General features: G+C 42.2%; 1 protein-coding gene across 2 annotated transcripts in view; it reads right to left on the bottom strand.

Annotated features, from left to right (window-relative positions):
- The window catches only part of KATNA1 (katanin catalytic subunit A1), a 45,273-nt gene that overhangs the window by 20,459 nt on the left and 9,960 nt on the right, over nt 1-14,854 (bottom strand). Inside the window, exons 2-4 of one of the 2 annotated variants that reach the window (XM_003790256.1) lie at nt 13,301-13,475; nt 9,542-9,699; nt 6,654-6,834 (exon numbers count right to left, since the gene is read on the bottom strand). In XM_003790256.1, coding sequence (XP_003790304.1) covers nt 6,654-6,834; nt 9,542-9,699; nt 13,301-13,462 — 501 coding nt within the window. In that variant the 5' untranslated portion in view covers nt 13,463-13,475. Of the gene's footprint in view, nt 1-6,653; nt 6,835-9,541; nt 9,700-13,300; nt 13,478-14,854 lie in introns of those variants that run through there. The other variant, XM_023513527.1, reaches the window with a different exon arrangement.

Here is a 14,854-nt window from a genome sequence, read left to right as displayed (position 1 = left end):
AAAAAAAAAAGAAACCCAGGTCAGTGCAGAGACTCAAGATAGACACAGTGAAGCAACAAAAGGAAACACTGGTTTTCTACCACCCCATTCCCCAGGGGGAATCAGCTGGAAACAAGAGGAACTTCTGCCTCCAGCTAAGGTAAGGTGAACAAGAGGATCCTAGCAGTACCCATCAACACCTTGAACACCCACAGTTAGGACACTGGAGTCCCCTGAAGTCCTCACAGGAACAAGCCCCGGTCAGGGAGCTGCCTGCAGTCCACACAGCTGTGCTCCCCCAGAGAAGAAGCTGACACTGTCCTGGACACTGCGGTCTGTGCAGCTTCTGTGCCACACCATCCTGGAACCAGAACTATTGCTGTAGCGTGTTTTACTACGGGGCAAGTAGCCACAGCACCCCTTCCTCCCTAAACCTAAGCTAGTCCCAAACCATCCCACCCCTGTGGCCCCAAGCCAAGCTGTGAACAGTGTTACACCCTTCCCCACGGGGCCAACAGCCTACTCCTCCCCCTGCTCCCTCTGCTGGAGATGAAGCTACATACTCCCAGCCAAGTGCAGTGGCTCACATCTATAATCCTAGCACTCTGGGAGGCTGAGGCAGGTGGATCACCTGAGCTCAGGAGTTCAGGACCAGCCTGAGCAAAAGTGAGACCTGTCTCTACCAAAAATAGAAAAAACAAGCTGGGTGTTTTTCAGAACTTATTCCTGTTGTTGAGTAAAAAAAGAAAAAAAAATACAAGCTGGGTGTTGTGGCAGACTCCTTCCAGTTACTCAGAAAGCTGAGGCAAGAGGAGCCCTTGAGCCCAAGAGTTTGAGGTTGCTGTGAGCTAAGACTCCATGGCACTCTACCCAGAGTGACTGAGTGAGACTCTATCTCAAAAAAAAAAAAAAAAAGCAGCAGCAGCTACATCCTTCCTCCTGGAGAAACAATACCTTAGCAGAACTATTCCATCTACCACCCTCAGTTGCTGCTGCACCATCCCCTAGGACTGAAGGAACATTACCTTGGCAACCTGCCACATAGGACTCTCCCCATTTACTGCTGTGTCCTATACCTGGAGACCAGAGCTAAAGCTGCACACTCCCTCCTGCGTGAACAGTATTTTAATGTAACTACTCCAGTCAACCCTTCTAGCTGCTGCTGCGCCCTACCCTGTATGACTTGAAGTAAAGCCACACATTGCCTCCCAAGGAAATGACCCTCCCAGTCACTGCTGCGCCCTGCCCTGGAGCCTGAGCTGAAGCAATGCTCGACATCCTAGAGAAATGGTGTCTTGGATGCCCAGGACACGCATGCCCCTCCGTGCCTGTGCTAACATGGTACCCTGCCTCCTGAGAGCACTCACACCTCTGCAGTTCCTAAGCTGAAGCAGCGCCCTGAATCTCAGAAACCAGTGCCTTGGCCATCCAGATAAGTCATACCCACATTCGTAAGCTTACATGACGCCCTGCATCACTTAATGGTGATGGGACACTCGGAACAGGCACATCCCCACCTAGGCCCACGCTGAAGTGGCATAATGACCCCCGGGGAATTGGAGCCTTGGCTGAGCTGAGCAGCTACACATCCCAGGGCTGAGCTAAGACACTCCACCCTACAAGCCAAACAACCCTAGTACCTTGTTTCCCTGGAGCTACAGTAGCCCCTAGAGCCTCAGCTACTGAGGTATCCCCCTCCCCAGGGAGTGCAGTCATTGTTGTGCTGCTCCCTGTCCCCTAGGAACCAAACAACAGCTGTTCTCTATCATTCTGGGGTATTTGCTGCCACTGCACCTGGTCTCAAGAGTCTGGAATACTGCCAAGCCCCACCATCCCAGGGTCTGGACTCACAATTACATGGGCATGGTGCCTCATCCCCTGGGAGGCAAGGTGTCACTAAGCTCTGTTGGCTTCGGTTTCTGAACTGCAGTCATACCCTGATCTTTGGGCCCAAACCTCCAGACAGCCTTCTTCCCAGGTCTCCAGCCAGTGCTGGTTCCTGCACCCCCAGAGTAGAACCATAGCTACAACCCAGCCACCACCACCCTCAGCCCTAAGCTAGAGCAGGTGTGGTGGCACGTACCTGTAGTCCCAGTTACTTGGGAGACTGTGGCAGGAGGATCATTTGAGCCCAGGAACTGGAGATTGCAGTGAGCTATGATGATGCCACTGTACTCTAGCCCAGGGAACAGAGTAAGACTCTGTCTCCAAAAACAAACCATCAGAAAGCAACCATTGAAGGCTTGGTGCCCATAGCAAAGTGGTTATGGCACCAGTCACATGCACCGAGGCTGGCAGGTTCAAACCCAGCCCAGGCCAGCTAAACAATAATGACAACTGCAACAAAAAATAGCTGGGGGCTGTGGCAGGCACCTATAGTCTCAGCTATTCGGGAGGCTGAGGCAAGAGAATCACTTAAGCCCAAGAATTTGAGGTTGCTGTGAGCTGCGACAACACAGCACTCTACTGAGGGCAACAAAATGAGACTCTGCCTTAACAAAAATAACAAAAACAAAAACAAAGAAAGCAACTAGTGTAGCTGCTGCCCCTGCTGCCACAAACTTCTATAGCCTAGACACTGAGGCATCCACTGAGGCACCTGTAGTTACTGCCGATGCTGAAAGCACCTGAAGAAGCTGCATACAGATTACACTACTGCACTGACCAGGAAACAGTAAATACGTCGTTTGTTAGCCACAGCACACTAAGACCCAACCAGAGAAAGACTAGAGAAAGTCTTCCTCTATGAAAGCCACTCTAAAAAAGTGGCTGTAGAAGCAACTGCTCCACTCCTTGCACACAGATCAAAGCAGGGACATAAGAAACATGAAAAAGCAAGGAAATATGACACAACTGAAAAATATAACTCTCTAGTAACAGACCCCAGTGAAAAGGAAGTTAGAAAACGGACAGAAATCAAACATAATTTTTTTTAATTAAATCATAGCTGTGTACATTAATGCAGTCATGGGGTACAGTGTGCTGGTTTTATATACAATTTGAAATATTTTCATCAAACTGGTTAACATAGCCTTCACGGAATTTTCTTAGTTATTGTGTTAAGACATTTATACTCTACACTTAGTAAATTTCACATGTACCCTTGTAAGATGTACCATATGTGTGTTCCTACAGATTACTCTCCCTCCACCCATTCTCCCCCTCCCCTCCCCTCCCTCTCTCCTTTCCCCTTCTTCATGGGCTATAATTGGGTTATAGCTTTCATATGAATCTATAAGCTATAATTGGTTTCATATGAAAAATAATAATCTTAAGGAAACTCAACAAGATACTTAAATATACAAGTAAACGAATCGACGAAATAAGGAAACAATTCACAATATGAATGAGAAATTCAACAAAGAGATGAATATCATTTAAAAAAAACAAACAAGGGTGGCACCTGTGGCTCAGTGGGTAGGGCACTGGTCCCATATACCAAGGGTGGGGGGTTCGAACCCGGCCCAGGCCAAACTGCAACAAAAAATAGACAGGTATTGTGACAGGCACCTGTAGTCCTAGCTCCTTGGGAGGCTGAGGCAGGAGAATCACCTAAGCCCAGGAGTTGGAGGTTGCTGTGAGCTGTGACGTCACAGCACTCTATTGAGGGCAATAAAGTAAGACTCTGGCTCAAAAATAAAAAAAAATAAAAATAAAAAAACCCCAAATAAATAGAAATCCTGCAACTAAAGAATTCAATGAATGAAATAAAAAACAGAATAAACAGCTTCAATATCAAAACTGATCAAGCAGAACAAATAATTTCTAAACTTGATGATGGGTTGTTTGAAAATACCATCAGAAAGGCAGCACCCGTAGCTCAGTGGGTAGGACGCTGGCCATATACACTGAGGCTAGGAGGTTCGAACCCAGCCCAGGCCAGCTAAAACAATAATGACAATTGCAACAACAACAACAAAAAATAGCCAGGCATTGTGGCGGGTGCCTATAGTCCCAGCTATTTGGGAGGCTGAGGCAGGAGACTTGCTTACGCCCAAGAGTTTGAAGTTGCTGTGAGCTGTGACACCACAGCACTCTACCCAAAGTGACAGCTTGAGACTTTGTCTCAAAAAAAAAAAAAACCCAGAAAAAAAAGAATGAAAAATAAAAAGAGTGAAGAAAGCCTACAAGACTTAGAGACATCACTAATCAAACAAATGGTCATGTTATGCAAATTCCAGAAGGAAAAAAAAATTGGGAAAAGGCTCAGAAAACCTATTTAAGGGAAAAATAACTGAAAACTTCCCAAGTCTAGGGAAAATATGGACATGCAGTTCCAGGAAGCTCAAAAGCCCCAAATAGTGTCAACCAAAAAAGATCCTCTATAAGGCACATTACAGTCAAATCGTCAAAAGTGAAAGACAAAGAAAGAATTCTAAAAACAGAAGGAGAAAAGCATCAAGTCACAAAAAAGGAATCCATATTAGACTTAACAATAGATTTTTTTTTTTGAGACAGAATCTCAAGCTGTCACCCTGCCACAGTGTCATAGCTCATAGTAACCTCCAACTCTTGAGCTCAAGAGATCCTCTTGCCTCAAGTTTTCTATTTTAAGTAGAGACAGGGTCTTGCTTTTTGCTCAAGCTGGTCTCAAACTTGTGAGCTCAAGAAATCCACCTGCCTTGGCCTCCCAGAGTGCTAGTGTTACAGGTGTGAGCCATGGCGCCCAGCCGAACACTAGATTTTTTTTTTTAGCAAAAACTCTACAGGCCAAGAGAAAATAATAGGGTGATATACTTAAGATGCTGAATGGAAAAAACTGTCAGTCAGGAATACTCTACCCAGCACATCTATCCATCAGAAATGAGGGAGAAATGAAAGTCTTTTCCAGGTAAGCAAAAACCAAGGGAATTAATTACCTTCAGTTTGAAAAGATTTGAAAAGAATCAAATCTTATAACCATAGAAAATCACCAAATCCCAGTGATAAACAATGAGGAAAAAAGAAGGTTAAGATACACAAAACCAGAAAAAATTAACAAAATGACAAAAGTCCTTATAGAGCAGTAAGTCATATAGATCAATACCTTGAATGTAAATGGATTAAATTCCCACTTAAAAAATGGATAAAGGCGGTGCCTGTGGCTCAGTGGGTAGGGCACCAGCCCCATATACCAAAGGTGGCAGGTTTAATCCCAGCCCCAACCAGCTAAACAGCAATAAGAATTGCAACAAAAAGTAGCCAGGCATTGTGATGGGCGCTTGTAGTCCCAGCTACTCAGAAGGCTGAGGCAAGCGAATCGCTTAAGCCCAAGAATTGGAGGTTGCTGTGAGCTGTGATGCCATAGCGCTATACCGAGGGCGACAAAGTAAGACTCTGTCTCAAAAAAAACAAAAACAAAAACAAGAATGGGCTGGGCACAGTGGCTCATGCCTGTAATCCTAGCACTCTGGGAGGCCGAGGCGAGTAGATTGCTTAGGCTCACAGGTTCAAGACCAGTCTGAGCAAAAGCAAAACCCTATCTCTACTAAAAATAGAAAATCTGAGGAAAGAGGATAGCTCGAGCCCAAGAGTTTGAGGTTGCGGTGAACTATGATGCCACAGCATTCTACCCAGCGTGACAGCTTGAGACTCTGTCTAAAAAAAAAAAAAACCTAACTGAACTATATGCTGCCTACAAGAAACTCATGCAGGTAGAAGGAAAGTGAGAAAATGGAAAAAGACATTCCACAGAAAGAGAAACAAAAAATGACCAAGAATTGCTACACTTATATAGATAAAATAGACTTTAAGTCAAAAACTATAAAAAAGGAACAAAGAAAGTCACAATATAAGGATAAAGAGATCAATTCCACTAAGATATAACAATTATAAATATCTATGCATCCAACATTAGAGCCATCTATAAGTACAAAGCAAATGTTATTGGATATTAAAGGAGTGGCAGAATCTAATACAGTAATAGTTCAGGACTTCAACACTCCAGGCAACAGAGTAGGGCTGAGCTAAGACAGCCTGCCCTACAGGCCAAATAACTCCAGTACCTTGATTCCCTGGAGCCAGAATGCCCCACAGCGTCTGAGGGATACCCCCTCCCCAGGAAGTAGAGTCATCACTGCACTGTTATCTGTGCCCTATGGCCCAAACAACAACTGTGCTCTACTTTTCTGGGGTAATTGCTACCACTGCATCAGGTCTCAGAGTCTGGAGTACTGACAAGCCTCACCATCCCAGGATCTCAGCATTAGACAGATTGTCAGGACAAAACAAAAAAACATTGGATTTACACGGTACTTGAGACAAAATGGATCTAATAGATATTTACAGAACATTTCATCCAACAGATGCAAGATACACATTCTCTTCATTAGCATATGCAACATTCTCCAGAATAGATAAGTATGTTAAGGTTAAGTGATTGATCCTCCTGCCTCAGCCTGCAGAGTATCTGGGACTACAGATGCCGTCACGTTTGGTTAATTTTTTTTTTCTATTTTTGGTAGAGAGAGGGTCTTCCTCTTGCTCAGGCTGGTCTCAAACTCCAGACCTCAAGCAATCTTCCCAACTTAACCTCCCAGAGAGTTAGAATTACAGGCATGAGCCATCACACCCAGCCACAAATAGGGTTTTATTATAGCTTTAGCTAACTGATGACTAAAACTTACTGCAATTTATACAGTCTTCATTTTTAAGGTTAATAACTTTTTTCATTTATAAAAATCAATTAATACTACCTTTTCCTCTCTTCCTTTATTCTGTTCTTTCTTTTCACGACAACGAACAGCTTTCCCTCTGTCATTGTGAAGGTTCTGTGCAGATGGACGGTGAACTCTGACAGCTGTACTCGGACGGTTGCCATGTGGTTTAGGGTCACTGTACTGAGAAGATTGGCGCTTTCTAGGTCCTGGTGAGGGTCTAATCAGGTAAGACATCATTAAAACAATAAACTCCCCAAGTTGGCCCAAATATAGATGAACATATGTAGCACGTAAGTTAACAGTCTATGAATCAAAGCAGCCAAGGCAACAGCTGAACACAAGACAATACTGAATTAACTTCAGGATGCTGAAGCCTAAGATCTAAAATTTAAATTTAACATAGCTGTTGGTGGTGATTTAATGAGAGAAATCCAGTATAGTTACATTACAGAAATAATGAAGGGGGAGTGCTGGTCACTTCTACTTAGACATGAAATTGTTGCTATATATCAAAGATGAATGAAAAATTAATCTGATTGTTGGAGATTGAAAACAGCAATTATCAGATAAAAGAGTGTTATCAGTACCACCAGAATACAAGTGGTGTTTGATTCACTGGTACACATGCAATTTGGTATCATTTTATTTAGAATATATAGGCTGAGTATCCCTTATTCGAAATGTTGGAGACAGAATTAAGAGTCACAATATTATCACAGCTCAGTTTACAATCAATAAGATGTGGAAATCAATCCAAGTGCCCATCAACACGTGAATGAGTTAATAAACTTTGGTATATGTATATCACGGAATACTATTCAGCCATAAGAAGACTTTGTATCTTTTGAATTAACCTAGATGGAACTGAGGAACATTCTCCTTAGTATAATATCACAAAAATGGAAAACAAAGTATCCAATGTACTCAATACTAACATGTAACCAGTAGAAGAGCAAATACCTGCTCACACAACAGAAAAACACAAGTAAACTCAAGCCGGGGGAGAGGGAAGGAGAGAGGAGAGAGAGGGGAACAGAGCAGATGAAGAGGGATAGGTAAACTCTCACCTAACAGGCACAATGTAAGAATATACGGCATACCTGATGGGCGAGGGGCACACTGCAACTTGGACTTTACCTAGCAAATGTAAACAATGTACCCTAATTGTCTGTACTCTCATATTAATCTGAATAAACAGCTAAAGCTATCTCCTAATTGGGGGGGAAAACGGTTGGGAGAAACAACAGGCTAACTACAAATTTCATGGGAGTAAGAGGTTAATAAGGGCTTTGAAAAACTCGACATATGAGGTCTGACTATCAGTGTGATAATATTAGGAGACAGGCCTTTTGGGGGAGGTGAGTAGATCATGAGGGCAGACTCCTCACAAATGGGATTAATGTTCTCATGAGGGTCAAAAAATTTGCTTTGCTTCTTCCCTCACATGAGACACAGTGAGAAGATAATGTTCTATGAGCCAGAAGAGTGGCCTCAAGAGACTCTGGATCACTGGTGCCTTGTTTTTGGAATTCCTAGCCTACAAAACTATGAGAACTAAATTTCTATTGTTTATAAGCTAAAAAAAGAAAAAGAAAAGAGTCAGAATGATAGAATGTTGAAACTAAAAATACCTGAGCAACATCCTAACGCAAACTGGTTAGGGACAATGAACCTGGAATCATGGTGTTCTTTCTAGAAAGCTGTGGTATGTTCAATATTAAAATTTACAGGGCAGCACCCATAGCTCAGTGAGTAGGGTGCTGGCCACATACACTGAGGCTGTCGGGTTCAAACCTGGCCCGGGCCTGCCACACAACAATGATAACTATAATAAAAAAAAAAATAGCTGGGCGTTGTGGTGGGCATGAACCTGGCCTGGGCCTGCTACACAACAATGATTAACTGCAACAACAACAAAAAATAGCTGGGTATTGTGGTGGGCACCTGTAGTCCCAGCTACTTGGGAGGCTGAGGCCACAGAATCACTTAAGCCCAAGAGTATGAGGTTGCTGTGACACCACATTCTACCTAGGGCAACAGCATGAGATGACTATATCTCACAAAAAAAAAAAAAAAGAGAGAATTTACAAAGCAAAATAGAAAATCTATTATGTCAGTGAAACATAACTGACATCCATCTACACACACTTGTCAGTTAAAAAATACGCTGTGAAACTAAGCATGATTGTCTATTTACAGCATTTTCAGTAGATATCAGCTTCACTAATTGTTCATTTGCTGGCACTTGGTTAACAGGAACCCAGGGGAAAAAATGCTAGAAAAAACTCTACAATTCACAACACTGTATCTTCAATTTTTCTATGAATTAAAAACCCCATTTCTTTCAATTCTGGTAGCAGTGTGGCCTAATGAAAGGCAGCATTCTGTGACAGCTAGTTTGAGAACTACTGTTGGTCTAACATCCTCATCACTCTACATAAAGAAACTGTAGCCTGGGCAGCGCCTGTGGCTCAAAGGAGTAGGGTGCCGGCCCCATATATCAGAGGTAATGGTTCAAACCCAGCCCTGGCCAATAACTGCAAAAAACAAAACAAAACAAAAATCCCCAAAAACAAACAAACAAAAAAACCTGTGGCCTAAAAAGGATTCTATTATGAATCCATCTCAAAAGTACAGATGATGGCAAAGATAGAGGACAGATTCTTAGCTCCATTCTCCTTCCACAAGATTATGCTGTCTCTACTACTTTGAATTCACTCATGAGAACACATTTTCAGATTATTTCCACCTGAATTTTATTTATTAAAATAGTCACAGAGTCACATGATACAAAATTCAAGAGTTATAAGATAGCATTCATAAAACAGCTCCCTCCCCATTCCTCTCAGCCACCCAGTCTTCCCCCTGGATCTCATGAGTGCCACAAGCTTCTTGGGCTAGTTTCTTAAAAGGTCTTCACTTACCTTCGTTCAGCAGGTACAGGCATAGACCAGACTTCTCCCTCAGAAGCTGGAAGCTCATGCTGTGCAGCTTTCAAGGGAGTGCTGTCAAGTTTAAAGCTCTCTAGCGTTTTCATGATATCCTTAACATGTTTGGCTTCCACATTTATCTCCTGCCAAACCTGGTTTCAAAGAAGAATATGACTTTAAACTTCCATAGCTGATAAATCACTGACAAGATTAAAATAGGGCCATTTGTTATAGATTCTAAAAACCTCTATTTTAATATCAGATATCCAGTAAACCACACCAAACTGAACAACAATGACAACTGCAACAAAAAACAGCCAGGTGTTGTGGCAGGTGCCTGTAGTCCCAGCTACTTGGGAGGCTGAGGTAAGAGAATCGCTTAAGGCCAAGAGTTTTTGAGGTTGCTGTGAGCTGTGACACCACAGCACTCTACCAAGGGTGACATAGTAAGACTCTTGTCTCAAAAAAATAATAATAATAAATAAATAGTGATCAGAATCCATTAATTTCAAAAACTCACTATCAGAATACAACTTACAGTTCAAAAAATATGGCTTCAAAGAATAAATGTCTTAATTCACATAAATCCAAGATGGTTTTTAAAAAGCAGTCTTAACTCAATTCAGAAACTAACTATAGTTTTTGACTCAACTGTATAATAATGGGTCTTGACTCAGTTTAAATACAATATATGGTGATGGTAACACAACATTTTATGTATGTAATAGCACTGAAATGTACACTTTAAAATGGATAAGACAGGGCAGTGCCTGTGGCTCAAAGGAATATGGCTCCAGCCCCACCTACCAGAGGTGATGGGTTCAAACCCAGCCCTGGCCCCCCCCCCCCAAAAAAGGATAAGACAGTATGTTATACATATTTTACTACAATAAGAAAATTGGGGCTAGTTGATCGTGCCTGTAATCCTAGCCAAAGGGGAAGATCACTTGAGCTTAGGCGTTTGAGATCAGCCTGAGCAAGAACAAGACTCTGTCTCTACTAAAAAATTGGAAAATTAACCAGGCAAAGTGGACACCTGTAGTCCCAGCTACTTAGGATGCTAAGGTTAGTTTAAGGTTGCAGTGAGTTATGATGACACCACTGCACTCTCGCCCAGGTGACAGAGAGTGTCTTAAAAAAAGAGAGAGGGGGGCTCAGCACCCATAGCACAGTGGTTACTATGCCAGCCGCATACACCAAGACTGGTGGGTTCAAAACTGGACTGGGCCTGCTAAACAGCAACTGCAACAACAACAAAAATAGCTGGGCATCATGGCAGGCGCCTGTGGTCCCAGCTACTTGGGGAGGCTGAGGCAAGAAAATCTCTTAAGCCCAAGAGTTTGAGGTTGCTGTGAGCTGTGACACCATAGCACTCTACCAAGGGCAACATAGTGAGACTCTGTCTCTTAAAAAAAAAAGAGAGAGAGAGACAGAGAGAGAACAGAAAAATTGGCTCAGAAAAAAACTACATATGTCATAATGAAATCAAGTTTTAAGTTGATAATGTTTTATTTGCAACTTAAATAATTTTTTTTTTTTTTTTGAGACAGAGTCTCACTTATTTGCTCTGTAGTTGAGTGATATGGTGTCTTAGCTCATAGCAACCTCAAACTCTTGGGCTAGAGCAATCATCTTGCCTCAGCCATCAGAGTAGCTGGGACTACAGGCACCTGCCACAATGCCCAGCTAGTTTTTCTACTTGTACTTTTAGTTTTTCACAGTTTTTCTATTTTTAGAGATGGGGGTCTCACTTTGCTCAGGCTGGTCTCCAACTTCTGAGCTCAAGTGATCCACCTCCTTCGGCCTCTCAAAGTGCTAGGATTTGCTATCTAAAAGATTTTTTTTTGAGACAGAGTCTCACTATGTTGCCCTCAATAGAGTGCCATGGTGTCACAGCTCACAGCAACCTCAACCTCTTTGGGCTTAAGCGATTCTCTTGCCTCAGTCTCTCGAGTAGTTGGGACTACAGGTGCCCACCACCAGGCCTGGCTATTTTTTGGCTGGAGTTGTCGTTGTTTAGCAGGCCTGGGCCAGGCTCGAACCTGCCAGCCTAGGTGTGTGTAGCTAGTGCCCTACTCACTGAGCTACGGGTGCTGAGCCTATTTAAATGATTTAATTTTAAATATCTTTACACAAAAGCTTAGACATCTTAGTAAAAGTTTCTGGCCTAACAACAAAAAGCTTTGTAAAAAGTCTTTTAGTGAAAACTTTAGACTCCTTATAGAAATAAAATATTTTGCCTTTCTGGTAATATAATGGATATAAAGGGACAGATTTAGGGAAAGAAGATAAGGTCAAAGGTGATGTTTTCTCAAAGAAATTAAGAACAAATATTGAACAATATTAAAAAGACAGTTCAAGGCCAGACACAGTGGCTCATGCCTGTAATCCTAGCACTCTGGGAGGCTGAGGCGAGTGGGCTGCTTAAGCTTAGGTGTTTGAGACCAGCCTGAGCAAGAATGAGATACCATCTCTACTAAAAACAGAAAAACTATCTGGGTGTTATGGCAGGTATCTGTAGCCCCAGCTACCAGAGACTAAGGCAAGAAGGATTACTAGAGCCCAGAAGCTTGAGGTTGCTGTGAACTATGACATCATGGCACTCTACCCAGGGTGACACAGTGATACACTGACTCATTAACAGCAACAAAAAAAAGGCAGTTCAATAGAATCTGATGTATAATATAGTCTACCTAGATCAGCACAAAAAGGCTATTAGTTTCTTAACATTTCTTTCATGTTGTGACACATTTAATTGAATCTTGCTGTAAATGCCACTCTAAAGTTGACCTTTAAGTTCTATAGTTTTCACTTATAAATTTGTATTGGTACTCAGTGACTGAAATTTCTCAAATAGGATTCAAATATGATCTGCTTTATAAAGTTCTAAAGGGAACATAGTGTCAGTGAGATTCACATGTCATTTACAGTTTTAACAATGGTTGAATAAAGTCAACTTATTTTTTTTTGAGACATAGTCTCAAGCTACTGCCCTAGGTAGAGTGCTGTGCTGTCACAGCTCACAGCAACCTCCAATTCTTGGGCTTAAGCAATTCTCTTGCATCAGCCCCCCAGGTAGCTAGGACTACAGGTGCCCACCACAATGCCCGGCTATTTTTTTTTTTTTTTTTTTTGCAGTTGTCATTATTGTTATAGCCGACCCAGGCCAGGTTTGAACCCACCAGCCTCGGTGTATGCGGCCAGCGCCCTATCCACTGAGCTACAGGCACCGCCAGTCAACTCTATTTTTGTTACCTAGAAATTTGATCTAAACCAAATGTCAGAACCATTACTTTTTAAAAAGTCAATTAGATTCTGGCTGGGCATGTTGGCTCACACATGTAATCCTAGGACTCTGGGAGGCCAAGGCAGATGGCTAGCTAGACCTCCCAGGTTTAACACCAGCCTGAGCAAAAAGCAAGACCCCCGTGTCTACTGAAAAATAGAAAAATGTAGGCAAGAGGATCGCTTGAGCCCAAGAGGTTGCTGTGAGCTATGATGCCACAGCACTCTATCCAGGGCAACAGCTTGAGACTACCTCAAAAAAAAAAAATCAATTAGATTCCAACAATTCATAATACTGTTGATGGTAAAAGTGGACTATCACTAAAATATCAAATTTCAAGTAACATATACAAATCCAAGTAACGAATCATGCAATTTTAATGTATAACTGTATATAGCATTGAGAATTGGTCTATATCTTCTCTTCTCAATACCTCAGCCCTTCAATACAGCAACCATGATTCTCACCTGTTGCCATTTCTGCTGGAGGTACGTATCTTTGACTGAGTATAGATACTTGTTCATTTGGTCAAGGACTCCCTGATAATAGACCATAGCAGAGTCATAGTTTCCCAGCAATGCATATTCACGAGCCAATTTTACATTCTCACTAATCATAAGAAGACTCATGCTCAACTGCAAGCTGAAAAAAAAGAGAGAGAGAAACATTTCCATGTTACACAGCTCTTAAAAATAAGTACCAAAGATCTTTTTAGTAGTATACTTTCTAGGAGTACAGTTCCCTCAAGAAGCTCACAATCACGCACACCTCACTTTCCACCTCTGTGCATTTGGTCCTGCTATTTCCACTCCTTCAGAGACACACCTTGGTTCCCACATCCACACCCTACCCTGTCTGTCAAAGCCTAGCTCAGATGACAGACCTTCAGTATGTCCACCCCTTGAACTCCTCGGTTCAAAGATAAACTCTCCCTCCTGTAAAGTCCCCTAACACTTTATTGTGATTTTCATCTCAAAGTACTTGTCTACTTTGAATTATAGTATATATAATTATGGCATATACATAAAAGACATATTTTAGTAATGTCTTATTTGTGCCAGAGACTAAGTTCTCTGAGAGCAGGAGTTTCATCTCAAAGGTTATCAGACTGTAACCTCAGTGCATGACACACAAGTCTTATTAAACACCAGCAGAACAAATACTGAATGTTAAATACGTTTTTAGAGCCAAAAAGCATGTTTTGAAATCAAAAAAATCTCGGTTTGACACCTTGTTCAAATCCCTTAACTTTATTCTAAGACTTAGTTTTTAAACCTGTAAAATTAGGATAGTTACTACTTATAAGAATTGTACCCAGGAAGAATAAATGACTGCCTTTTTTTTAAAGTTAGGTCTTTCTCCATTGCCCAGGCAGTGGCATAATCACAGTCTCCAACTCCTAGGCTCAAGTGATCCTCCTACCTCAGCCTCTCATCTAGCTGGGACTATAGGTGAGTGCCAGCATGCCCAGCTAATTTTTAAAATTTTTTTGTAGGACAGGGTCTTGCTATATTGCCCAGGTTGGTCTTGAACTTCTGGCCTCAAGCAATCCTCCTGCTTTGGCTCCCAATACATCAGGATTACAGGCATAAGCCAATAAATGCATATTTAAAGTACCTAGTATAGGCTTGGCACCTATAGCTCAGCAGCTAGGGCACCAGCCACATATACCAGAGCTAGTAGGTTTGAACCCGGCCCAGGGCCTGCCAAACAACAATGACAACAACAACAACAACAAAATAGCTAGGTGTTGTGCAGGTGCCTGTAGTCCCAGCTACTTGGGAGGCTGAGGCAAGAGAACTGCTTAAGCCCAAGAGTATGAGGTTGCTGTGAGCTGTGACACCACATCATTCTACCGAGGGTGACAAAGTGAGACTGTCTCACCAAAAAAAAAAAAAGTACCTATACTTAGCAAAGAGTAGGTCTTCAATAAATGCTAAATACTTCTTCCCTGAAACATCCTACATAAAAGAACCTCACCCAATATTTACATTTTATTAGGATATGGAGGCTCGGCGCCT

This window comes from Otolemur garnettii, unplaced genomic scaffold (assembly GCF_000181295.1).
Source record: "Otolemur garnettii isolate 467f Iridium unplaced genomic scaffold, OtoGar3 scaffold00042, whole genome shotgun sequence".
Taxonomy (NCBI): domain Eukaryota; kingdom Metazoa; phylum Chordata; class Mammalia; order Primates; family Galagidae; genus Otolemur; species Otolemur garnettii.
Note: the sequence above shows the minus strand (reverse complement) of the source record. Positions and strands in the feature narration are given on the sequence as shown.